This window comes from Melanostigma gelatinosum (genome assembly GCF_949748355.1).
Source record: "Melanostigma gelatinosum genome assembly, chromosome: 23".
NCBI classification, from domain to species: domain Eukaryota; kingdom Metazoa; phylum Chordata; class Actinopteri; order Perciformes; family Zoarcidae; genus Melanostigma; species Melanostigma gelatinosum.
The window spans coordinates 13,903,856-13,931,055 of record NC_136656.1 but is presented as its reverse complement, the minus strand read 5'-3'; the positions used below and the strand labels follow the sequence as shown (position 1 = coordinate 13,931,055).

Here is a 27,200-nt window from a genome sequence, read left to right as displayed (position 1 = left end):
CTGCTATACAAGTAGCTGAATGTGTTGCATTAGTGTGAATATTTTACGCTATTTGGATGTAAATGCCGGTGGTGGTGCATTTTGACTGCTATTTACCGGTTTAAACGACACGACGAGGACATGAAGTCCACACTGTCGGAATTACTAAAATATTCAGCCACACAGACCATTTTCATTCTTTTATTTTATTTCCTTTCCGTTGTTACTCTGTGTACTGACTTTTCAAACACATTGTTGTTATTTGCTCCCATGTGTTTAAGTTGCAAATAAAGTAAAAGTCTATTACCAGGAAGTTGTCCTTGAACAGCTGTCAAAGAAGTAAATACCTGTTCTGAACAAGGGCAACTTTCATGTAGTCTACAAGATGTAATGGTCTGGGACAACATGGTCTTGTTTCTACTGTTCCATATGTCTGATTCTGTAAAGCTGGTGCCAAAAAACAAATCCCAAGATGATGATATAATTGTATTGTAGTTTGATATGTAAGAGTAATATGAAAACACATAGCCGCAGATTCTTGTCGCACGCGCATGGGATTTAAACGTACGGCTGCTATAATCATTTTTATAATTTCTGCAAACCACCAGATGTGCTGCGTGCTGAGTTCAATGCCTCCAAATGTTCCGTCTTGTAGAAAGTCCCAACGGCTTTCAAAAACACAAGATTATTAATTGAAACCACTTGAATGTACTTATAAATATCAATGTATTTCTACTGAATGCAAACAGGTCCATTGCAGTACTCTCATGTTTGTTTGTGTAACGTCATAATTTCATTCATTCACTGCCGATGGTTTTCTCCTTTTTTTTGTACATTTCTAAATGGTACTGTCTGTATATTGAGTGTGCCACTGTTTGACTTCCGTCGCCCACCTTTCCATGTCTCAAACATGGGGCGCGATAAATAATATCACTAAGCCTGGAGATTACGAGGAGACAGTGAAGGCGGCACTCTCCTTGTGGTTGTATTGAGTGACCTGACCCGTTTGTCTCCTGTCGCAACGTTTTCACAGCAGATACGAAACTTTAAATGCACAATGCAGCGTTTGGTACGAACGGTGGACTTCTCCGGGCACCGACACTGAAAGTGGCGGAAGAGCAGATTTGTAGATATCCAGCTACATCAGGAGGAGCACCACATGCTAACTTTCCTAGCTAGCTACACTGTTAGCATCTTAGCAGCTGTTCCGTCCACTTGAAGGCATCACTGAGGCTACTACACACTCTATAAATACTAAACACAGTCTATGGTACCACGGAGACCGGCAACATGACCTCAGCTTCCACTAAAGTAAGTATTTTACACACGAACTACAGAGAAGTAGTTTGCCGCTGCAGGTAGCCAGGTCGGAATTGTATTCAGCTATAACTAACGTTAGTTTATTGCTTGCTAAGTACACAAACGCGCGAGCCCCTCGCTGTTTCCCGCCGCTGCAAGGTAGCATAACAGTGGGTTAAAGGTCACCTCACCGTTGAGATATGGATTCAGGGAAGTCAGACACTTTGATCAGTTCTTTGGAAAACGCTTGTAGTTTTCAAGTTGGTGCAGTCCCAGTTTCCATACAGCTTCTTTGTAAACTGTAAATGCACTTGGTCACGTATGGCTGTATTGTGCATTTGTTGACATACTTTAGTTCATGTAGTGAATCCTCACACTGCCTATTGTTGGCACACGTCTTCATGTGATCCCTGTGGAATGATGCATACTCCCAGGAGGCGACCTCTGGTTCTGAAGAGTGAAGCCGATGCGGAAATGTCTTAAAACTTGCATTCTCTCTAATGTCCACCAGGGGGCGACTCCTCTGGTTGTATAGAAGTCTATGAGACAATGACTCTGCTTCTCTCTATTTATTACCTCAGTAAACATTGTAAACATGAGTTTATGGTCTCAATCTCTAGTTTCAAGTCTTCTTCAACACAGCATGATGTTCATTTCGTAAATTATGGTCCATTTAGAGTCAAATAGACCATAAAGCAGGGTATGCTTTAGGGCGGGTTTACTGTGATTGACAGGTCGCTGCCGCTACCAGAGCCGTATACGCTATGTCACTCCTCCACATTCCAAATATGGCAACTTTTCTTCATTGGTTGAGACAGATGTATTTCAATATGGCAAAATCGGCAAATTTGAGGTTTCATAACATCAGTCCACAAACCAAAAGGTGACATCACGGTGACTACGGGCACTTGTTATATACAGTCTATGCTCTATGACCAGACACTGTTTCCGGTGTTTAATGCCAAAGTGTGTGTTCCACAGGTTGGGGAGATCTTCTCCGCAGCTGGAGCTGCCTTCACCAAACTAGGAGAGCTCACCATGCAGCTTCACCCAGTGGTGGACTCCAGCCCTGCAGGGTAACGCACACCCCAAATACTCATACATATTAACGGTGAATGAAGGGTTTAACCCATGTGGATGCTCCTCTTAACTTGGTGTGAATACTAAAGTCAGTTTAGTTCCCATCCTCCCTCCAGCGGTCAGACGAAGAGCACCGTGAAGAGGAAGCTATATGAAGACGGGGCTCTGCCCGCCTCCTCGGACGGGCCCAAGAAGGTCATCAAGAAAACCACTGTTGCCATGGCGACGAAAGGCACTCCGACCGTCGTCTCTGTGCCCAAAGCTCAGGTTGTCATGGCGTCAGGACTACAGGGTTCCCCCTCCAGGCAGCCCACGCTGAAGAAACAGAAGACCGCAGGTGAGTCGGGAAAACTGCAACATAAAACGCATTCTGTTGTGAATGTTCCAGTCACTTCTTCATCAAACCTGACAATCAAACAACAACGTAGGGTCCACACACTGTTCATTTTACTCCTGGGAGAACGTTGTTGATCAGTAATCGATCTCCATCGGGCACAAAATATCAGCTGTAACCTCCGTATGAAAGCATTGCATAGCGGTGACAGCTAGCTAGCCAGTACCTGCGCACACGGCCTGGCTATGTAAACAAAGCTCAGATTACAACACACACAGAGGGAGAGTGACTTCATTTGAAAAACTCGACAGCAACGTCTCTTTCCAGATATCATAACCCGGTTACTCAAAGTAATCCACGGACCTCATTGGGAGCAGTTTTATGTCGGAACTATTTTCTTTCTTCCAAACTACATCAGCAAACCACATCACTGCACAGAAGAAAGCAGTTTCTCTTTTTATGCAAGGATTTTAGCATAACTGTTTTTTCTTGCTAATGTTTTACAATGTCCACAAATGCACGTGTTCAGCGCTCTCGCTCTCTCTCTCTCGCTCTCTGTGTGTGTGTGTGTGTGTGTGTGTGTGTGTGTGTGTGTGTGTGTGTGTGTGTGTGTGTGTGTGTGTGTGTGTGTGTGTGTGTGTGTGTGTGTGTGTGTGTGTGTGTGTGTGTGTGTGTGTGTGTGTGTGTAGATGTGACCCTCAGTGCTCTTAACGACTCGGATGTCAACAGTGATCTTGTGGACATCGAGGGACTGGGTGAAGGCTCCAACTCCAAAAAACTCAACAACTTTGATCAAGGTGAAGTTCATGAGCGCACCACACAGAGGGGGTTGATGTGGGAGGAGTTTTGAGTTGGCTGTTCTATTCACCGCATGCTGCCCCGCCCATTTTTTCCCCACTTGTGGTTCGAACGCAATTGTACTGTTTCTGGTTCTGATAGCTATCGAGATATTGCCAAACTGGTAGTCCTTGATTCAATTTGTTATTATTCTTTTTTAATAGCCCATGTTTAAACAAACCTTTTTCTGCCGTAAATTTCCAAACAGGCGTTATTTGAATAAACTGATCACATGTTTGGAATCTAAATGGTTAATTTCTCACTTTAGAAATGAATCAAACTTAATGACAGCTTTTTGAAAGCTTAGAAAGAGGATGAAGCTTGTGTGTGTGTGTGTGTGTGTGTGTGTGTGTGTGTGTGTGTGTGTGTGTGTGTGTGTGTGTGTGTGTGTGTGTGTGTGTGTGTGTGTGTGTGTGTGTGTGTGTGTGTGTGTGTGTCAAAGCCTGATATCTCCATTGTTGTCCAGAAGCTATTAGAAACCCATCAATGTTGCACTGGGTGACGTCTTCCTTTATTACCATCAGCACTGTATTTTATTTTGACCAGTGGCGGGCCGTGCATTTTATACCTGGGCCTTCACTGCTGTCCTTGCAGCTGAAATACCACATTATAACCACATGATGGCACCCCAGCTATTATTAATTTTTAATGCTCTAACTATGTACATCTTCGTATTAAACCGTTCGGTACGAGTTGTTTGAATAATGCTCGAGCATTTAGAAAATGCAAAAGCCTAAATTCAAGAAAATATAATGTTCTCAGCTGGTCTGGCTGTGGGATCCGCCATCATTCCTTAATGACAAGCCGCGACCCAAAGAGATTATCATAGGATTTTACTTTCACAACTTGAATGTTGAACGCACCTCTCTGCAGCGTCTTTCCTCGGCTCAGCACCCTCTGTCATGGTGCAGCTCAACTCAGTCAGAATGCATTTTGATTGGCTGAGCTGCATCACGTGATGTGATTCACTACCCATCAGCCTCTGCTGGCTGTTAAGTTTCGTTTCACGATAGTCACGTGCTCGCCCACTGACCAATCACAGCACACTCTGCACCTAGCGGGAAAGCTACAGATGAACACTGAGCGGCATGTAATGCTGACGTCATTATAGGCGGCTAGCGGCCGCTGACACTTCATAGTTCAAGAATACGCCCAACATGTCAAACTAAAGATCTGATTGGTTGAACACTATGACAATCAACAATATCGTCCCCATTCACTTAAACTGCACTGGATGCACCTGAGACTCTGCAGGCCTCTGGCTCTGTTCTTACCTAGAGACACAGAGGTGAGATCTGATTGGATAAAAGCTCTACTTAAAACAAGCTGCACTGGAAGCAGAGCAACTGAGGAAGACAGTAGCTGTGCAATGAGAAAATAAGATTATGGGAAAAATATTTTTATAAATTATAATACATGTAGTGTATTTAAGAAAAATTATTAAATTATGAAATATATATATATATTTTTTTAAATATGTATAGCTTTGTGATTCTGTTTAGGCCAGCAGAGAAGGCCTTGCAGGCCCTGACGGCCCGCCACTGATTTTGACTCAATCCCTCAAAAACGCCGTCCTGCTGCCAAAAATACTCACCAAAGCATCAAATGTGGATTAATCCGCTGCTGAAAATAGTCCCCAATAAATGCCCCACTTCCTGTAACGTTTGTGAAAAGCTACAGTGACCAACTGTTTTCGTAAGTTACTGAGCATTTATAAATAAAGGAACCATATATCTGTGAGCTGTTGTGAGCCTCAGACAGTGAGTAACTTGAGACTTCTCTCCTTCAATAGAAATGTTCAAATGCTGTTGTTTTGTCTCCACAGATAACTTGAACCTGGACTCGAGCCTCATCATGAACCCCAGTGACCTTCCTCTGCTCTCCCGTTGACCTTTGACCTCCGGCGGACTTGAAATGATGGACGAAACTATGACAATAAGAGCAAAGTTGTGATAAACTGGACTTTTCGTTTGAGCCAGAAGATGCTGACCGCCCCCATTAGAGTAAATCTAGTAGTATTGAATATTGCGTTGTCATGCAGGTCTCTTATCCAACACAATGCTTCCCACCACTGAGAGTTGTTGGCACTGTCAGAATCATGTTTGGATCATGGAACATATTTGTTTTACTGCAATCGTTGATTGAGACTATTCCCTCTCCTCCTCGTTGACTTTTGCTTTGTAGGAATGTCCAGAAAATCCCAAAAGACAGACTTAATGCAGCGAGGAAGCTGTTCTAACGTTTGTACTTCCTGTGTTTCTTTAAAGAGAAGCCAGGAAAACAAACAGATCGCAGCAGAGAAACCTCGGTGCATCATCCAGATGAAACGCTTCTCATCCAGATGCACCCGATTGGAAAGCAGATGTTTGTCTGAACAATGTCAAACATTTTATTCTGTTTCCTATTCAATTCAGTCATGCAGCATTCTGCTAATCTTTGTATTAACAGGTGTCTTCACAAGATTCTGTTCAAACGTACTGGAGTTCTTAGAGTATTTAGAACAAAGAGTGATGGTTCTGGTATATTTTCAATGTATTGTGTGAATTTACTTAATTCCTTCCTTCCTCCTAACTTGCCAGTAAAAGTGTGTTCGAGGTGACTAGAAATCAGATCAGACACTTTTCATTCCAGTTAAAGGGATAGTTGTGATGTTTTGAACGGTGGTTGTATTAGGTCCTTATCCGTAGTCATAGTCCGTTACAAAGGAACTAGCCGGCGGTAGATCAGCAGCTCCTGTGTTCTGAGAGGTAAACTTACTATTTGTCTGGAGTCTGGTGGCTTTGAAGAGAGAGTAGATAACTCCTTCAGTTCCCCAGAGAATGCTGTCTGATGGCAAAATAAAGTGGTGAAAATATTCTAAATATAGCGCACACGTACACTGATATTTCACATTGCTCACATGCTGGTACATCTACTGTAATCACACACTTCGGAGCTCAGCGGGCTCGAGCGTGTCGTCGGCAGCGTCCCATTGACGGCACTTTGCTGCTGTATCCTGGATGTTACCTGCTAACGCTACATGGACGCTAACAACCCAACTCCTCCTCACTTCTCCGGAGCCAACGAGTACGAGCGGATAGCCAACAGGAACAGGAGCCAGTCTGCCATTGCAAACTCTGATTGTGTAAGTTTCTGCCATGCTAACCTCTAAGACAGGGGTGTCAAACTCATTTTCACTCCGGGCCACATCAGCATCACGGTCGGCCTCAAAGGGCCGGTTGTAAATGTAAGACTGTAAATGTAACTACTCCTAACATATTGGTAAATAACTGTCTCTGCATTTGATTATTGTTTATTCAAGTGTAAAAATATTGTACATGTAGTTATAGAAATGAAAACATATATTTAAGCACATTTCTGTTATTATAACTTAAATCCTTTTAATTGAGGGTTAATAAACCCACATTACTCTATCAAAGATCAAACTATTAAAGAAAATATCAAACAAGTTATTACAATAGCTGTTCAAAGCTTAAAATCCTTTCAAGGGTGCGTTTGCACAATCCGACATGAAGTATTTCATGTGTTTTGAAAGCCACGTTTGAAGTAGTCTTCAATGTACTCACAATACATTTCCATTTCAAATGTACAGTAACCAGCCAAAGAGCTGCTTCTATGTTTAAGTATCTCATGACTTTCTATCATAGTTTTGACTTTCTATCTCAGAATTATGACTATCATAGTTATGACTTTCTATCTCATAATTTCGACTATGGGGATATTTTTATTATCAAGTCTAACTTAAAAAAAAGATTTTTTTTTTTTTTTTTTTTGTGCTGGCTGATTCGCAGGCCACATAAAATGACGTGGCGGGCCGGATTCGACCCGCGGGCTGGGAGTTTGAGACCCCTGCTCTAAGACTTCTCCCCGGGTGCCTGTAATTGGCAGCCCACTGCGCTCTCTCTCTCTATCTATATATGAGAGAGCACTTCCTCTTTTAAATTAATAAATTTACATAATTACACACATCAGAGCATTTTAAACGAGCATGTAGGCCATGTACGCTATTGGTATACAATCATTTCATTCATTTTAATTAAGCGCAGCAGTTACAGAAATACTTTTTGTAACGTGTTCGCAGAAACAGTATATGACTGTAATGTTAAACTGTTTAGTAGTGTTACTCAGTTATTTAGGTAATATTTTTGATAAAAGCTTTTCTGATGAATCCTTCAATAACATGAGAGGAGCTGGAGTTTGCTTCATGTATTCTACTGTAGAGCTCAATTACATGATGAAGACCCTGGGATGTGGTGGAAAGCCCTGGTAAAGTAAGTAGACCTTGATTCTAAATAAATCATTTTTAAAAGCCTAGCATGGCTCTGCTGAGATTTTAATAAAATGACACATGTTATTTTAGACATATCAGTTTAAATGAGAATGTACAGACAATAGTATTGGTCATCCATCCCAACAGAAGTCAAAGTCTCCTCTGGCTCTGTGTGAGGGACAGTTAGAGTTCAGCAGTAACAAGTGGAGCAGACAGTTTCATTTTCAAACATTGGGCTTTTATTAACAGTCCATATCTGTCAGCATATTTAATAAATGACACAGTGCAGACGTGTCGCCATGGGTTACGAGGTACAAATCCATTTCTGTATCTGTTGGTGATGAAGAGGAGCGTGTGTCTGACGGGAGCAGCACTTCATCATACTGGTAATGCAGAGACAACTACCAGTAATGATGTGCTGCTACAGCCCCACACACGCAAACATGCTGTTCAACGAAACGCTTTCAGACTCCCGTGCTGTTGTGTGACGAGACGACTCGAGGAGATGTAGCCATCTAGTCGTGGTGTCGGCCCGGTAATGATCACACACAAAGAACACTTTCACTTTGAATGACCAGAAGGGTCCACCGCTCTTCAGTGTTGAATCTGGATAATTCATCATCTGGTAGATGAAGTGGTAACTGATGAAACATTTACAGGATCCGACACACTTTGACATTTCTTTAAAAAGCACTGTTACGTCTATATATATATGTATATATATATATATATATATATATATATATATATATATATATATATATATATATATATATATGTGTGTGTATATATACTGTATATCACCACAGTAGAGCAGATGCACTCCACCGATGAAAAGCAGGGAAAATGAATGAGAAAAACGGAAAACTACAAAAAACTATTTTTATGCAATTCATCAATTTTTTCTGAATGTTCCAGAAGATGTCATTGAAATGTCCCCTGAACTGTGCTCAGTTTATATATAACACATTTATACCACATTACTTTTTCACAACCAGTCAACCACAAGTCATTCAGCCAATTATCTCATTTAATCTGCATCGTTCCCTTAAAACAAGTCGGCCACTCAGATACACGTTGACTTTAGGTTATGTTTCTAATAACAGTGAACTGGTTCAGCAATATTCACACAGATGATGTCTTCATGGAGGTGACCTGCATGTTTGTGGTCAGACTCTAATTGTTAGCCTCAGTGTGGTGAATGGAGATCACAGGTTCACCCGTTTTCATGCTCAAACTGACACACAATGTTCCATGTTCCGACTGTTACATTCACTCATGCAGCTGCAACTTTTACGGTGAAGTATTTATTATGCAATGTTTTGCTTTGGACTTTTAAGGAATCATGAACTATTTCATTTAACATTGAGGCTCTAAAGGGTGTAAACGAGAGCAATACAGCTCAGAATACCTGATTGGTATTGTTAAAAAAAAATTATTGTTATTGGGGCGAATACAATACCAGAGTAAATACTTTATTAATATGTTTTTCCACGACAAAGCAAACATCCAGAGTCCAGCAGCAGTGCCGGCAGTGGGAGGACTGGGAGCTGTTCCCGGTGAGTTGTTGGGAGTCCCAGAGCTCACGGTGGCAGCACAGCATGATTTGGAGTGATTCAGCACAAAATCTGCAAAACATGATGTGCTGCTAGAGCGCACCCCGGACACGGAGACCAGGAGTCAGAGACCAGGACTCAGTCAGGTTTACTGCTCCGGCTGCAACACATCAGTTTAACACACAAAGACATACAGGGACACACATCTGGAATTACTTTTTCACACATTTTTAATGTTAAGTTAGGTACCTACTAATTAGGAATCTGTCTAATTTTCATAAAAACACGGTAATATCTTAATTTAATAAATTTATAATACATGCATATTAGCTTCAAATTTCTTCAAAAAGAGGATCTCTTGTCAGCTTGCTTCAGAGTAACAGTCTGTGGTAAATGACAGAATTAATCAAATTATCCTGGAGATCAACACGGTGCTTTTTGAATATTCTGTATCATTTATAAAGAGAATAATAAACAAAATGGGTGAAGAGGACAAAATGGAGGAAGAAAAAAAAAACAAGAGGAGTGGAAGTGAAGAGTAGATGAGACACACTGCTGATCTGCTTTAAGAGTTCCTGTCGATGTTCACAACTACAAGAATTACAATTGTCAAATCATTTTTTCCTCACTGCATTTGTGTTTAATGAGCCAACAAATATTTTTGCAGGAGATTAACCTGCTCAATTATTTTTCAGGCCCATTTCACATATTACAAACTTCCTGCTGTTGTACTTTTCTAAAAGCATTCTTATTTACACTGAACACTAAACTATTGAAGTGCCACAGAAAGCTGTACAACTTAAATAACTTGTCACTACGTTGTGCCTGTGATGAACCACACTAGATATAAACAGTCTGTCTCTATCTGTACCTCTATGTTATAGCTCCACACTGGAAAAATACATCTCACCTTAGTCATTTTATTGACTAAACGATGTGATTATTTCACAGTGTAATAGCCATGATTTCAAGATACTGCTGCTAATTTCTTAAAGTGTAAATTCGAGAAACTTAGTGAAATTGGCCGCAATATTCTTTTCTTGAACAATTTCTTTGCTTTTTTCAATCGGCCTTCAGTGTCAGAAACCTAAAGAGATCAGCTGTTAAACTGAATACATATCAGCCTGGATAGATTGATATTTAAATTATCCAAAATGAAGAGAATAAGAAGGACCTGAAGGAGTGTAGCTGTGATGATCTCAGCTGCTGAAGGTCACACATAGAACCCTATGGGGGGGGGGGGGGGGGGGGGGGGGGGGGCAGCAGGTCATGTCACATAGTTTAAGTACTTATTAGTGTACTTGTAGTCATACTGCTGAACACAATGGCATCACAGAGAGCCACGTCTGTTATTCTATAGTCATTACTGTGTTATGAGCTGATTCATCATTTATTCTTTAAGATGTCAAATGACCACCAAAGTGAGCTCTTTAAACTGCTGATTTAAATTGATCTAATATATCCTATTAACATGATATGAAACCGAGAAAAGGCAGAAACAACATCACACAGAGCAAACTAAAATGATCAGAATGAACAAAACACAAGAAAAGCCAATACATGAATTTGATTTCTGAGCAAAGTGAGCAGCCACATTAAAGCCACATAACCTGAGCCACAGAGCAGAATGGAGAGGTTCTAATAGGAACCATGTTCTCAACACAGTTAGAAGGTGACTGAGTTAACATTGAGGCTTAAAGGGTGTAAACGATTAAATACAAGCAATACAGCTGTTGAACTGTACAGTTGGCAGTTAGGGGAGGAGGACCTCTGTCAGCATCTTATCATTTATTGAGATGTTTTCTGGCAATATCGGCATATATTGTGATATAGTACATTTTATGGGAAATCAATTGAGAAATTGTTAGTGGATAGTCTGTTTTTGAATACGTGACAAATCAAGTCACATTTCAATAATGACAAAATATTATAAAAATCCAGTACATCCTCCCAAATCTGATTTTAAAGGGATAAAACAATATGATGGTTTCTTTATTTTATTTGTATGAATGACAATTTTATGTCTCACACATCGCTGTAACAAAACATATTGATAAAGCTTCAATTCATTAAGTGTCAGCAAATAGTAAAATGCTCATCACAGTTTTCAGAGCATCAGATGTGTGTTTTACCCGACAGTCCAAACCCAAACATACGCTTGATATTTTCACTTGATGAATGATTTCAATACAAAAATTTAACATTTTCTATTATTCGATAACCTATTCATGAATTGTTCATTTCAACATTAAACTACACTGTAAATAGCATGTTGAGTTGTGATCTATTGGGCTGCAACTATTGTTTTTATTATCAATTCATCTGCACATTTTCTTTTTTTGATTAATTCAGTTATTGTTTGGTCTCTAAAATGTCAAAAAAAGAATGAAGAATGCCCAAAGTGATTCCAAGTGTTCCAAAACCCAAACATATTCACTTTATGATGTAAAACAGTTCAATGCTCACATTTAGAACCAAATAATTTTTTGCCTAAAAATGAATCAATTGTCAGATTGTTTCTGATTTAAATTGACAAATCAATCATTGACAATTGTTTCCACACCAAAATACAATGGATAGAGTTTACAGTAGATATATAACTAATGCTGGAGAGGAAGGAATCATGGCCTGTGAGCACCACACCCCAGTGACAGTTTGACTTTCAGAAAAGTTGGAGTTAAGTGATCAAATAAATCCAATGCTCAGCTACAAATTAAATATTAGAAAATCAAATACACTTAAAAAAAATCAGATGCAGAATTTAAAAGGTGAGGGGTCGACATTTAAGACAAACATAGATGTGGTGAAGTGTAAAAAAGCAGCTGAGCCTCCAGGCCTGTGAGCCTCACAGTCAATCAGACAGAGCTCTGCTGATGGAAGCTGATTGGACTCAAAAACAAGAGGTGATGTCAGCAGAGCGGCGAACAGACACGCGTTAGGTCCAGACCCAAACTTTCAGCCTCGCTCAAGGAAAAAAAAACAGAGAGAGAGAGAGACGACAGAGGGTGTGAGGGAGAGAAGGCAACGAGAACACAACTAAAACGGTAGTGGAGGGAAAGGACCGAGAAAGAGGCAACGCAGAGCTGAGAGAAGCTGAGTGGCCTGGTACTCACAGCAACGAGGCCATTTTAAAGGCTTCAGAGAGAAGAAAAAGATTCACTTACCGTCTGCTGCTGACATCATAAACCCAGTGACTAAGAACACCAGTGATCTCAACACAAGCCCAGCTTTCTACCCTCACTTTGGGTGGATGCTCTTACCAAAAGGCCAGTGACACGAACCAGACACCTCAGTGATAACAGAGATGAATTCAGACTAAATAGGAAACAACACACACGCACACACGCACACACACACACACACACACACTACATTGAGGCTACAGGTCAGATATTCAAATAAAAACAGGAAAAGCGGCAGGCCAAAAAAAAAAACGCCACCACAACACACACACACACTCTAATACAAACGCATATCAATGGGACCGCATAGAGCCCAGTCTACTATCGTGACAGAAGGAAAAAAAGGCCTGTTAAGTGGTTTCTGGTTGCGGCTGCTTCTGTTCCTAGTAAGAAGGGGGGTGTCAGGGGGGAGGGAGTGGGGGTTTGGTGTTCTGGTCCCAAAAATTGGCCCCCCAAAAACTGAGGCTTCCCCCCCCCCCTCCTCCTCCTCCTCCTCCTCCCTTCATCCTTCCTTCCTGGCCCTTCACATGTCGACCTCCTAGCTATGTGAGAGTGTGTGTCTCCGGTCCTCCTCAGTGCTGCCTGCTGCCTCGCTGGAGCCCCAGCTACGCACACTGAGACAGCGAGGAGGCTCAGTAGGCATAAAAACATACGGGCTGCAGCCTTTTTCCCCGGCCATCACTTTCTACAATACGTTCAACATTTTCTGGGCTGCCGAAAAATCTGGGAAAAAACGGGGTGGTCCCCGCGGGTGTGTAGGGGACAGGTGCAAAAGGCGGGGTCCGACGGAGCCACCGTTGGCGAGTAAAAAATGTATTTGTTTGGGAGGGCGAGAGGGGGGCCGCTGCACCGCAGCCGAGCGCTGAGCTGTTAGCCTGCCAAGCAGCTCTGCTGTCAGAGGGGAGAGAGAAAGAGAGAGAGAGAGACTGAGGTGGGAGGAGAGGGAGGAGAATTAAATGAAGAAAGTGTGGCTCTGAGAGGAAGCTCTCTGCGCTTTCACGGTTTGAGAAGTCTGCTCCTCGTGGGTAAAGTTACAGACTAAAAACCCATAAACCACAGCAGAGGCTCGAGGGAAGTGAGCCCAAACAGGCCGACTTTTACACACCGAGACGCAGCAGGAAAAGGGGCTGAGCGGAGGGGCAGGTGGACTCACATTAATGCACAAATATGCTGTTAATTGCACAGAAGGCCGGGCTCTCCTGGATCTTCTCGTGTCACTGGGTCATGAGATGGGAGTCAGTGGGAAGGAGGCTCAGACTGCTGAAAGTGCTGTTCTCAAAGTACACTGCTTTACTAGGACACGGAGGCCCTGCCCACCCCTATGCTGTTACGCATGCACACACACACACACACACACACACACACACACACACACACACACACACACACACACACACACACACACACACACACACACACACACACACACACACACACACACAGAGAGAAAACATTTTTAAAAAGACCACACTCTCAGTGTGTTGATTAAATTCTGACTTTGAAAAAAACAATTGTCAACCAGACACAAAATGGACTGAATTGTGCATCTTTACTCGGTTTAACAGCACAGAGAAGCCCCTAAAGACGTCCATGCACTCGAAATGATTTACACACAGTGTGTGATAAAGATCACGAGGCTCCAGGCTAACCCCGTCCCATCATTGCAGGGTGATAATAAAGTAAGGCGTGGCAATAAAACTGGCCTCTACTACGCCGGTTTGTTAAAAGCGGCCAAACGTTTTAAACGTGTTCTAATCACACTCTGACCTCAGTTAAAAGTTGGAACTGAATACCCACGGTCACATTCTCACTATACTTCAATTTTTTTGTATCAAATATTTCCTGATTTTAGTCAAAATGTTGTTGATTTAATGTGTAGTTTTATTTTGGTAAAGTTCTCCAAGTTGGGCCTATTTTGTCAAGACGTTTTGGTAGAAAAAGCAGGTGTTCACTGAACAAAGTGAGTCATTGACAAAGGCGTGATAGTGGACATCTGTATCAAAAATCTGACACCGACACAAAGAATTTTAATATCAATACCCAGCTCGAGTTTTGTGGAGCATTTATCTTCAAACTGCTCAGGGCCGATTCAAATTATTATTTTTTTTAAATGAATAGGTTAACCATTTTTTTTATTCTATAAATTGTTTTAAGTAATTTATCAAGCAAACATATTACAAGATCTGGTTGAAAAGTGAGGATTTGCAGCTTTTTTCCACGTTTCATATCATTGTAAACTGAATATGTTTGGGTTTTTGACCTTTGGTCGGACATAACAAGCAATCTGCACACGTCACCTTTAGCCTCAGGGAAACTGGGATGGGAATTTATTCTCTTTTTTGTGGCATTATTATGACTAATCCAAAAATAACTGACAAATAAATTGATAATGAAAAGTATCTTCTGCTCTAAACTGCTCTGTAGATTTATTCCTTTTAAATGAAAGGGTTACAGTCCTTACATGTAACATCCCGACATGTGGGTGAACTGTCGGCACATTTAATAAATAATAGTTAATGTAACTATTTGAATACTACATTTCCCTCTCAACACTGATATTCAGTGCAGACAGTTCTGAAATTAAGTAAAAGGCTTAGGAGAATCCTTTTGTTTAATTTTACAGCCTACTTTATCACTTCTTTAAATATGATGCAGAACTGAAACAAATAGACATCTAGTTAGTAAGTCAACAGGAAACAGATGGATGGCAATTTTGATAAAGTACAGAAAACGTCCCCTAAATTCAACAAGGACTGTGGATTTTATTCTGTTAAACGATAATAATCAATATAATATCTGATAATAAAGATAATCAATAGGTGTAGCCCGTGTAAAGATATTCCGCTTTACTTTTATGTGAACACCTGTTTTATGAATCGTGCACATTCTCAGAGATACAGTAGCTTCAAATGAGATGGGCTCTGTCAATTCAAAACTCATCATTTAAACAATTTCAGGACAGACAGGAGACATGATACAGTTAAATGTAGGGTCGAGATGTATTGGTCCAGTGGGACTGCATATGTGATGTCTTTACTAAAGTATTGTACAGTGGGAGTATTAGTAATATGTATGACTATTTTGCAGGGACAATGACGCAGACCGTTACTTACATTAAGCCACGTCATTTATAATGGCTCACCTATTCTAGCATGTTTGCTGTGACTAAGCGTGGGTCTACTTTTGTTTAACTCATTTAAGAAAGAGCCTGTAGTGTTAGTATCAGTATAGTATGGTCTGCAGGACACACTCGCGGACTTATCTTCAGCTAACTGCACCTGTAGCATCGTGAGCTAACACTGTAACGCTACTGGAGCCTGACAGACGGTAAACTGCTGAGTCAGTTTTCAGACTGCGCCGACGAGTTCGTTCGAGCTTCTTTTTCCTTTCAAACCCGAACTGGATTAAACTAGTTTTGCACCATCATTCACTCTAAAGCAGATGTATCAGTCGCTGTTTTTTGTATTTTTTTTTATCCGGTTAAAAGTGTCATTTCGCAGCGTATTTGGTGAGAGTGGGCTGAGGTGTTTTAGGGAGGGGGCTGTGATGGGGGAGTGTCCGCTTCTTCTACTTAACTCACTTATCTCATAAAACTCTTTCGTACAGAAATATAAAACTATTCCTCCCGTCCTAATGTTAGCACATATATGGAAAAATCTTAGCTCTTCTTCTTTTTTTAAATCGACCAACCTCATTGTGTAAAAGGATAAAGAAGCAGCTGTCCGACAATAGAGCCACGTAAAGCTGCCTGTACTGCGACACAGCCTTTGTCTTAAGCAGCAGCTCATTACAGCCCACTAAGCAGGAGGTTACACCACGTACTTGTACTTTGCTCTACTGTAACTCATAATGCACTCTGAAGCCGTTCGATAGAACTAAAAGAACCCCCAAAAGTCTCTGACTTAATCATACATATCAATAAAAACACAAAAAACTAAGTATCTCACATAAAATAAAATAAAAAAACGAAATATTTTATGACTGATTTACTTACCTTCCGAGGAAAAAAACCTGTCCAAAAGCGAAATGGTGTTAAGATATTCCTCGCCTTACAGTAATTATGAGAAAGAGCAATAAACTGGAGTGTCAATGTATTTGAAGCCGGACTCTCGTTCTGTGTCAGTGGAGGATTTGAAAGTGGCGCCAACGGCTCTGCTCCTCTAACCCACACCGCCGTCACACACACAGAAAATAAATAGAAATTCAAACGCCCGCGCAGCAATATTTCACCCGTACCAAAATGTGCCTACCGACCAGCACAATCGACCCCTGTCGTTACTTTTGAATAATATCGCTCCTGTGATTTTTATTTAATTTTTATGTTAAATTAAAATAGCCGTCACAGGCTTTTCTCGGCCGCGGTGCAGCACGGGAGATTGTGCAAGGCGGTTGTGTTTTGAATATCTAACCGGTCTGAGAAGAGGAGGGCAGTGTCTCCCCCTGCAGGGACTGTGTGCGTGTATGTGTGTGTGTGTGTGTGTGTGTGTGTGTGTGTGCGTGTGTGTGTGCTTGTCAAGCAAAACTTTATACATAATAATACTGTAACTGCAAGTGTGTGCATAGTTTAGATTGAACGAAAAGTCATCAAACATGAAGTTTTAAGTACATATCAGAAGAGATTAAACCTCTCCTTGGTATCTATGTGTTAACAGTAAATTGCAGTGTCATAGTGTCATAATCAAATATGTCACACCACTATTCCGCCCTCATTGGCCAAAATACTTGGAGCAGGACCTGCAGTGTCCGCAATGGTTGCTACAGCCTGGATTCTAAGTGAAAAAAAGTGTGGTAACTGTATGAAGTACCAGTACACCAAAAATAAAAGTATTTGAATCACCCTGTGCATGGGAAAAATGTTAATCTTAAGGTTTTCATTCCATTGAAACAAATGCGTAACAAATACTACATCTTGAATTGAAGCATATGACCTCTATTAAGATAAATTATGAAACAAACCCAAAAGTAAAATGTTGAATTTCAGTCAAAGAAGTCAAATTTCTTAAGAAATATGCAAAACCATGTTGTAATTCTTTTTTTTTTTTCATTGTAAAAGTTGAAATCCAGTTGGTTTATTGTGTTTTGTACTGTGTTCTGTTCTGTCAGTAAGTTAAACTGGGAAAAGGCCCTCCCTTCACATACATACCTTCACCATCAGGGGGCGCCAGAACCACGAGTGAAAAATGAATAATGGTAAAATGGAGCTTGATACTAAATCTGAATCGTTTTAAGTCAACAGGTGTTTTCCATCGTTGTTATTATCACTCCTCTCCGGCCCACAGCTGACAATGCTTGACATGTTTTAAAGGCGTTAGTCTGGTGCTGATTGGTTAATTGTTAGTCTCCCCACTTTGCATATTTGTTGATTACTTTTTGATGGAGGAACCGCTGTTTCATGTCACGATTCCAGACGAATCAGTCGACTCAAACTCGGTAGAGTGGGCCGATTCAACAATCACGACAATTTTTTTAACCAGAAACTGAACTTAAAGCTCGAACTATACTCTTAACTTTAAACATACAATGATATCACCTAGTAATAAGCACATCTCTTACTGTAGATTCATATCTTGCATTGGTAGGACAAGCTGCTTCATTGGAACTGCAGCGATAAGAACAAACTACCATCTATTACCAATATCTTGGTCCTGTATACAATGAAAAAGAGTTCAGTGGTTGCCCGTGGACAAGTTTGTAGAATCATATTTCATGGATTCAGAAAACCATGACTATTTAGTTAACACAACACAACTGCAGAGTGTCTTCTGGTTTAGTAGTTTAGTTTGCTTCTTTGGTGCTGTGTCAAATGTAATGCTCGGCTTCTCTCTGAATCTGTCCATTTCTGTTTTTTGATGCAACCACCAGATAGTGCCAAGATAAGAAACATTCATAATTCATCAATGATCTAATAGTTCCAGTGACAGAATAATAATCTTGAGCAGTTTTACTGCAGAATGTACATGCATATAAGCATTCTTGTAACAGCTGGACATGTGTACAGAGAACAAGTTAAAATGCTCTTGAAGGACTTTTTATTTGCTCATCCAGAGCAATAATGTAGCAGCAAGCAACCATTTGCTATGTAAAGATACAGTGGAGTAATGAAGTCACTCTCCCTTTGATTTTGTTGGAATCCAAGCTTCTCTGTGATTTGTTTACATAGCCGGGTCGGTGCGGGTCGCCCCGGGTAAACACTGTTAGCTTTGTCAGCACTGTAACCATTGTTTGCACTGTTAGCACCATTAGCCGCTAGCCGCCAGCTCAGCCGGCTCCATGTTGGGATCCTTGTGGAGGCAATATAAATGCTCTGAACTCAAATCTAGCCCCTTTAGGAAAAGTGGCCGTAGGGCTCCGGGCGTTTTAACGAAAAAGCGCTCCAAGCAATGTTTTTATGTGCAACAATATCTTGACAACATATCACCACTCTTACCACCGTTGTATGGCAGACGAGCATCACTCCTCTGCTTTTTATTATCTATTTGGGCTACTACGTTTTGGTTTTACATCGTTTTTCCACCATGAGAATCAAATGGAGGATGTCTGCTTCACTTTGTATGGATGAGCTTGTCACCACTCAATCTGACAGCCATAACGTCAGAACACTCACCAGTAACATTCAGCGTCTGCCCGGCCGATCTGCTCCCACATATCGCCGTTTTGGTCTTTGTTATGATAGTGTGTGTCAGAAATATAAAGTTTAGGACAGTTTAGGATTGTCCTCCTTTTGTGACGCCACCAGCGCTTTTCTGGAAAGTTGAGAGATTTTCAACTGAAACCCTCAAGAGAGTCTGCAAACGGCGGAGCGCTCAGAAAAAAAGCTGCTGGGTGCAGCGCCTTTTCTCTAGGTGGCCTCATGCGCTCTCCTCATTGCGAACAATTGGAAAAAAGGTGTGGACACAGGCCCTTCAGCATTATAATAATAGATACTATGTACCTCTGCTTTCTAAACCCCATCAAGCAACAACAAATGTAATGTTTCGTTTGAGGCATCAGGTCACATGTGGTTCACACGCTAGTTGTTGTGATGGCAAAGGGGTAGAACAAGAGAGTTAGAGCAAGAGTAAGAACTAGAAAATGCATTTCCTGCTGAAAATGCGTTGGAATGCTGAAAGCTGAAATTAATTGTGAAAAAATTGCTGAAAATTAAGAAATGGGAGACTATCTGTCTGAAAAATGTTGAAGCCCGAAAGCATTTAAACTGCACTGCTGAAAAACCTTCTAGTTGAAATGTCTAACTATGGTGTCTGTAGCTGAAAGTATGAGGAAGAAGAAGGCTTTGAAAGTTGAAGTATAACAGGATTTGAACATTTCCTCCATAGAGATCCCATTCAAAAGAAAATTGCAAAAAGCTTCATTCAAAAAGTTTAAAGATTACAAATATGAAAAGTCAAAGCACCCCTCTCCTGAAAGAGCTGAGCATTTTGATATTTGAACAATTTCTGTAGCTTAAACAAATTTCAGAAGTAGTGATATTTGTAGTAACAGTAGTAGAAGTGGTAGTATAAGTATTAGTAGCATTAGAATAAGTAGTAGTAGTAGCAGTAGTGATATTTGTAATAGTAGTAGTAGAAGTCGTAGTTGTAGTAGAAGTATCATTAGTAGTAGAAGTATTAGTATTTAGAAGAAGTATTAGTATTTAGAAGAAGTAGTAGCCTAGTATCAGTAGTAGTAGTAATAGCTGTAGTAGTGGTTGTAGTATTTAATACAACAGTAGTAGTAGTAAAAGTAATGGCAGTATTTGAAGTAGCAGTAGTAGTAGTACTAGTAGCAGTCATACTAATAGCTGTAGTAGTATTAGTACTGGTAGTAGCATGACTAGCAGTAGTAGCAGTTGTAGTATAAGTAATAGTAGTAGTGGTCGTAATAATATTGATGGTAACAGTAATAGCACTAGTAATAGTAGCAAAAGTTGTAGTGGAAGTAGTAGCAGCAGTAGTAGTAGTAATACCAGAAATATTAGCAGCAGTAGTAGTTGTCGCAGTATTGGTAAGAGCATTCATTATTTCAACATAAAAGCCTAATTTTGAGCTTAATGTTTCCATACAGTTAATCCATGGGGCTTTTATTTTGAAAGGGTGGGGCTGGGTGGGGGAGGGAGGGGGAGAGGAGACATAATCATCATGTTTGACACACATAAACAGAGGTTATTAAATGACAGGCTTCATCACAAGCATTTCAGTTAGGATTCATTCTGTGGGGCTTTTATTTTAAAATGGCGTGTGTGTGTGTGTGTGTGTGGGGGGGGGGGGGGGCTGGAGGAGGGTGGAAAGACCTCTAAAGATCCCTAAGACCTGAATGACTGTATGAGAGACACAGAGAGAGAGGGAGAGGAGTGTATGTGCGTGTGTGTCTGTGAGTCTGTGTGTTTATCAACATCACTAATTGGCTCAATCGCGAACACCTGTGTGCCTGAAGCCATTTGAAAATATTCTCCATAGAGATCCCATTGAAAATAAAAAGCTTAATAATTCAAAAAGTTTAAAGGTTAGAAATATGAAAAGTCATGGCAGACCTCTGGTGAAAGAGCTGAACATTTTAATAGTTGAACGGTTTCTGTAGCTTAAAATATGAAGGAGAAGAAGAGGTGCGATGGAAGAAATAGAAGAAGTTGAATAAAGATTCGAAGAACAATAGTTGGAATGCTGAACAGCATTCCAACAATGACATGTTTCTCAGGGCAGCACAGTGGATCTGTGGTTAGCAGAGTCATCTCACAGAAACACCAGGATCTAGACTCACTATGGTGCACTTCCCATGTTCATGTAGGTTCCCTCTGGGCACTCTGGTGTACCAACTTCCAGATCAAGTAGTTTGGAGACTTACTGTTTGCTGCTTTCCTTCATCTAGTGCAACCAACAGGTCAAATTTCCATTCGTCCAACACTTCAGTTTAAGTCAAGTCAAGATTTATTTAAGTGCATTATCACACTAAGGTGAATCATATTTACAAAAAAAGAAAGAATCACAAGTACTAACACTGTAAGCTGCATAAATAGATCATTAAGAGTAAATAGGCACAGGTAGAACAAGAGTACAGTACAGTAATAACAGATATAGTAATAATGTTGATGATAAAACAACTGAACCAATGTAGATCAGTGCAGGATGAGGGTGACACACATTTCATGAAGCAGCCACATAGGATGCTGTGGGCTCCATGTTGTTGTTTTTTAGTTTGGCCCTAAAGGAAGAAGCTACTTCTGCTGTAGCTGGGAAGACTTTTTCAGAGCTAAGGACTGTGGACGGAAAAGGTTCTGAAATGCGGTGACTTTTCATGCCTTTTGAAATCTAATCCAGACAACAAAGAGTATCTACAGGTTTGTATGGTGTAATGGTATCTGAGAGGCAGTCAGGTGCTAGCCAGGGTGAGTATTTTAGCATCTGCTCTGACACTGGCAGTGGAACTACATCACAGATGGCGTGATGGGATCAAACATTTTGGATGGGGTTTGGATTCTAGCAGCAGTGTTGCAAAACAACTTTCTAGTTGTGTTGCAAAAGGTGACGAAAAACGTGACAGGAGACTTTAAGGTGCTACATTTTAAATTCAGAGTGTTAATGTAGTAGCAAACAACTATTTGCAAAGTAAAGATACAGAGGAGTAGTGGCTACCTGAGCAGAGAATGAAGTCACTCTATGTGTATGTGTTTTACGTAGCGTGGTCGAGCTGAGCCTCTGGTTCCCCCTCAGGTTAACACTGTTGGCTCTGTCAGCACCTTTGCCATTGTTTGCACTGTTAGCTGTTAGCTGCCGGCTCAGCCGTCGCCAAGTTGAGATTCATGTGGAGGCAATCCCTCAATCAGAGATATACTCTGAATTTCGAATTTAGCACCTGTTAAGGATTCAGTATGCTTCAAACACATTAGTTCAGACAAAGGGTCGTCTAAACCTGTCCAAAGACGAAAAGTGTTTGAAGTTGTTCTGAGAGGCCACATTTGAAGACGAGGTGAAAGCCTGTCCTCATAGAGAGGATCAAGATGAGGATAACGGTGCACACTTTCCCGACAGTCTTTATTTGAAGGCATTCATAGTGAGGTGATCTGCCGTGCAATTCATATGTGGTTCAAATGTCCATATCACCATCATCCGGTCATACAAGTCAAAGAAACGTAATTGAGGAAATCTCTGCTCAGATTCACTAAAATGGCATGCATGAATCATAATTTGAGTGACTTGCTTTAATTTTTCACATACCTGTATCATATAAGTGGAGGGTCAGATCGATTTAGGGTCACAGATTAAAATGCATTTTATTTTGCGATTTCTGGTTCTCCAAATGAAGTGTATTTATTTCCAATTCAAAAGTAACCAGCACACTGTCAACAGAATATTCACAAAACACTTACATATGGAATGTCACACCACAACAACAGTATAGCTTGCCAAACACAGTTTGTCAGATAAGCATCTGAACCCCCTCATCAAACACTTGCCGAGCGCAACAATATTTTTAACTTCCTAAAACCTGCAAGCCAATTTACGCACCCACTTTACAACTGCCATTGGCAAGGTGTGAAAAGGTATAGAAGTATGCCTTCATGGAGAGACTGTCTGAAAGTGTCCCTTTCTATGACCATGGGCTTTTCGGATGTAGCCATTCGGAACAGATAGAAACATTTCTGCTTGGTTTAATCTGCAATACATTATAAATATACACCCCTTAAAACAAAACAACAGATTATCACCAGAACGAGCTGTCACATTTGCATTCACGTTGCACGTACTCAGTGGGTCACTTTCATAGGACTGGTAGCAGACCAGTAATAAGGCACATACAATTAGAAATAAAAGGCATATTAGAATTCTAGCTTGGGTCTTCCTTAATCATTGCTTTTGCTACAGTGATCATATGATATAATATATATTTTGTTTTCCAGTAAAAGTCAACCTACTCAACAAAGTCAACAAATGATTTCTTTCATTGCTCATGGAAACATTCATTCAACTATATATCTGACCTTTGCTCTGTTCATGTATGACGGACTGTTAAACGCTTTATTCTCCTTATTGTCAATTCTGTCTTCCAGCCTTCCCTCCTCTGCGTCCTCTCCTTTTCCCATCATCCTCAGTGGCAATAGAAGCCCACCATGTTGTTGGGTGGAGGTGCTTACCGCCTGGCAGCAGTGAGCTCCCCCCTTGTCTTTAGTCAGGAAGTAAAGGAGGGCGTTGAGCCATGCGTTGAATGACGCCAAAGGCCTCGTGATCTTATAGCACATGGACACCATGGTCATAGTGTGACAGGGGACTCCCTTGGTCACTTTTAGCAGGAGGAAGATGGTTCTAGTAACATGAAAGGGGAAGAAACACAGGGCAAAGAGAAGGGTGATGGTGATGATGGTCTTGATAGATTTACGTCTGCGATTGGCATAAGGGGAGTGGGCACCAAGGAAAATGGAAGTCCCTTCATCTCTTCTTAATGTCCTCGACAGTCCATTGCTTCCTCTTGGACCACTTGCAACTATTGCAGGACTACTTCTCTCATTACTTGCTATTCTTTCACGTCCCCCCTCGCTCAGACCTCTGCGGGATGAGGGCTGAGAATGCAGAGTCCTAAATATGGTCAGAACAACGTGAGAGTAACACCAAGCAATAATGGAAAAAGGCACAAAAAAACCCAGCAAATGGAGTATGATGCCATAGGGTACGTAATCAGAAAACTCCTTATCTATGGCATCGTCCCAACAGTTCTGGTACTCCTCAATGACCCCTCCCATGTTACCATAGCTGGCATTACCATTTATCGATGACACCCCATGGCTTAGGTTGTCAATACTGCTTGCGTTGTCACCAAGCCCTCCCGATCTTGTCACATGACCAGTCTGAGCAAACCGGAAGATGGGGCAGGTCAAAGCAAACACTACAATCCAAACCAGGACACAAATGCTCTTGACAGCCTTCTTAGTCTCTAGAGTGATGACTCTCATCGGGTGGCAGATACCGAGGTACCTGTGGACAGAGATACAAGTGAGGAAGAAGATGGAACAGTAGAGGTTGAAGTAGAAGAGAAAACGGACCAAGCGGCACATGAAGTCCCCGAAGACCCAGCGGTCGCGCATGATGTAGCTAGCCACAAGGAATGGCAGTGACATGCCGTACATGAAGTCTGTAGACGCCAGGTTCACCATGTAGATCAGTGAGGCATTCCAGCGCTTGGTTTGGCGAAAGGAACGGTAGAGGATGACAGAGTTCAGGCAGATGCTGAAGAGGAATGTGAAAGAGTAACAGATGGGGAGGAAGATGTACTTGTAGGATTCGTCTATGCTGCAAGATGGAGATGGAGTAGTGGTGGAGGGAGAGGAGGAGCTGAGTAAGTCATGGAGTACCGAGACACTGATGTTGGGAGGAACTCCACTTCTGAATGACATTGTGAGGGATGAAGTGATTTTCATGTGAAGGAGACGTTGAACAAGGCTTGTACGTTTGTGGTTCTGTCAAGCTTCCTCTCTGTCATCCTTGTACTTTGTGCCATTTAATGTAGGTTTGTATGGTCCCGTACAGTAGATTTTCAGATGGTCAGATCCATGAGTGGGTGTTCACCTAAAGATAAAGAAACAAATGAGTCATCCATCTATACACACTTTATCTGATAGACTTTATCATTTTAACTGCACAATCAGTAGTAGTCCATTTTACTGGCTCTTTCAAATCAAGTCTAGAAATTGTCAATAAATTCTGAGAACTCCAATGTCCATTTTTATGCTGATGATACAATCTTGTGTCAAATACGGCAGTTGATCAGTGACCCTACGATTACACTCATGGCTACAGTTATGGTTGGAGTAAAGGAGGAAGTCATGTTCCGTAGAATAACAAGCTATCAAGTTCAATTCAATTTATTTTGCACAGCCCAAAATCACAATTCTGACAGAAATGATTAATATAATGAGTAGTAAGTATAATAATGATGGAAAAATTACGACTAAGATTGCACACATGGTAAATATTACCTCGTAAACATCAGCATGTCAACACTGTGAGCATGTTGGCATGCTGATGTTAGTATTTAGCTCAAAGTATAACCTCTATCCTCTTAAAAAACAGTTCTTCTTGGCTCATATCAAAGAAGTAGTGCTTCCCACCACCCCCTATCCTTGCACTGTTTACTAGGGCGTTTACGCAATCAGTTTGACCTCCTGTCGAATGCTGCTGATTCTTAGTGCTTGTTTGCCTTCCTGTGTACAAGGGTATGCTGCTGATTCAGTCTCTTCTCACCCCATTAACTCAGCAATAAGTAACCAAACTTCCCCGAAGTGTCTCCATGCACCCTTCTGTATATCAGTCTTGCTCTCACTCCATTGACTATATACTATAACTCGTCACTGCTGTCTTCACAATCCTAAATGCTTTCGTTTTTTTGTCACATATAGATGGACTGCAGCATCATCAAAGTCAACACAACTAAACGGGATTCACTCAGGCCATGCGTGAGCTCTCAGTTGAAAGCCTCTCCATCAGCTGGACCCCTGCATGTTAGGATCAGCACACAGGCAAGTGCAACTGTGTGTGTTTGTGGAAGTGTTAAGTGAGCCATCTGCAGGTTGTACCACCACTTCACTTCAGAGTTCAACTAAATAAGGGTAATGTGTCAACCAGTAACATGACATATTAACAGTACGACACAAATAGGATGTAAAAGGTCCAAGGCCTGTAACTAAACATAATATTACAACCTGCGACAGTCTCGTCAATCTGCTTACGTTTAGCCATTGTGACAAGAATAAAGTACGACGTTGTAGATTTCTGGTGTGCAACTGTGAATACTTTATAAAATAACCTATTGATGTAGCAAACCATTCAGACAATCATTTGCCTCATAGTGTAAATGACCAGGGTCTTTAACTACTACTGTGAGGGATTATGTGACTCAAACAACTTCCATGAGTCTGGTTATAGAATTATATAATGTGTCAAAAATGAATAGAAGCCAATAGATGTTTTGTATATGTTAGCCCATCAACTAGGAACACATGAACAAACTATGAACTGATAATGTATGGATTACATTACAGCTAACCATTTAGCAAACAATGGTGCAGTGTTTTAGAAACGTGAATACATCTTTCTTCCATTCCAGGCCTCCGTTGGCTTCCATTCATTTTCATACAATTTGAAAATGTGTTAAGATGCAATGACAGGATAGGCGATGTAGAAAGAGCAACGTTTTTCCTCACAACATGAACATATGTGAACTTCACAAATAGCAGACTTATTTAAAATGATAGAGACTAATTTAAGTTTTTGTCTGACTTCTAATGTCATTACTTTGCAGTGCTATGTGTAATGACCTCTCCTTTCACCTTGCCGCTCTGCTGTCACGGTGATGTTTCCCCAGTGGGAGGTCTTTGTAATGCACACGCTCACGTTAAGAAACCTGGTTACATCTGTACACGTTTAAGCTTTCTCCAGGAGACCAGGAGCAGGGGAACTGGGTTTTGTGCACACATGATATTGAAGAAAAGCTAGTTGCGTAAGTGCATGTGCATGCACTGATTAACATATATTAATGCGTACTTTATGTACACTGCTAATAGATTGTTTCTACCGCACAGAAATAAATGAAAATCAACCTGAAATGGTAGAAACACATTTACTTCAAATCACAATGTCACATTAGTGCCGATTGTTTAGTTTGGGACTTTGTTGAGCGATTTCCTCTCTGCAGTTCTT

General features: G+C 41.0%; 2 protein-coding genes across 5 annotated transcripts; one reads left to right on the top strand and one right to left on the bottom strand.

The window, feature by feature from the left end:
• Positions 1-972: 972 nt before the first annotated feature.
• Positions 973-26,019, top strand: LOC306796941 (BPTF-associated chromatin complex component 1). Of its 4 annotated transcripts, none has more exons than XR_013773081.1 (6): positions 973-1,290; positions 2,260-2,354; positions 2,457-2,695; positions 3,382-3,489; positions 5,355-6,653; positions 25,901-26,019. XR_013773081.1 is itself a non-coding variant. In XM_079296035.1 (5 exons), the coding sequence occupies exons 1-5, from the start codon at positions 1,270-1,272 to the stop codon at positions 5,417-5,419; spliced, it is 510 nt and encodes a 169-aa protein (XP_079152161.1). In that variant the 5' UTR covers positions 973-1,269; the 3' UTR covers positions 5,420-6,766. The 4 variants fall into 4 exon arrangements, 2 of the variants coding, with proteins under 2 accessions (XP_079152161.1, XP_079152160.1); XR_013773082.1 differs by lacking the exon at positions 25,901-26,019 and adding an exon at positions 7,685-7,720; XM_079296035.1 differs by lacking the exon at positions 25,901-26,019 and having other exon boundaries at positions 2,475-2,695; positions 5,355-6,766.
• On the bottom strand, positions 23,471-24,898 carry LOC306796705 (P2Y purinoceptor 3; the record flags this gene model as incomplete). Its single annotated transcript, XM_079295772.1, has 1 exon — positions 23,471-24,898. One exon carries the CDS (start codon positions 24,896-24,898, stop codon positions 23,471-23,473), a length of 1,428 nt encoding a protein of 475 aa, XP_079151898.1.
• Positions 26,020-27,200: the final 1,181 nt, after the last annotated feature.

Bases quoted from the DNA above. Each gene is read 5' to 3' on its own strand.
- LOC306796941 (XM_079296034.1), top strand. From the start codon at position 1,270: ATGACCTCAGCTTCCACTAAA. The intron at 1,291-2,259 runs GTAAGTATTTTA...TGTGTTCCACAG, and splicing joins TGACCTCAGCTTCCACTAAA to GTTGGGGAGATCTTCTCCGC. The intron at 2,355-2,456 runs GTAACGCACACC...AAGTCAGTTTAG, and splicing joins GTGGACTCCAGCCCTGCAGG to TTCCCATCCTCCCTCCAGCG.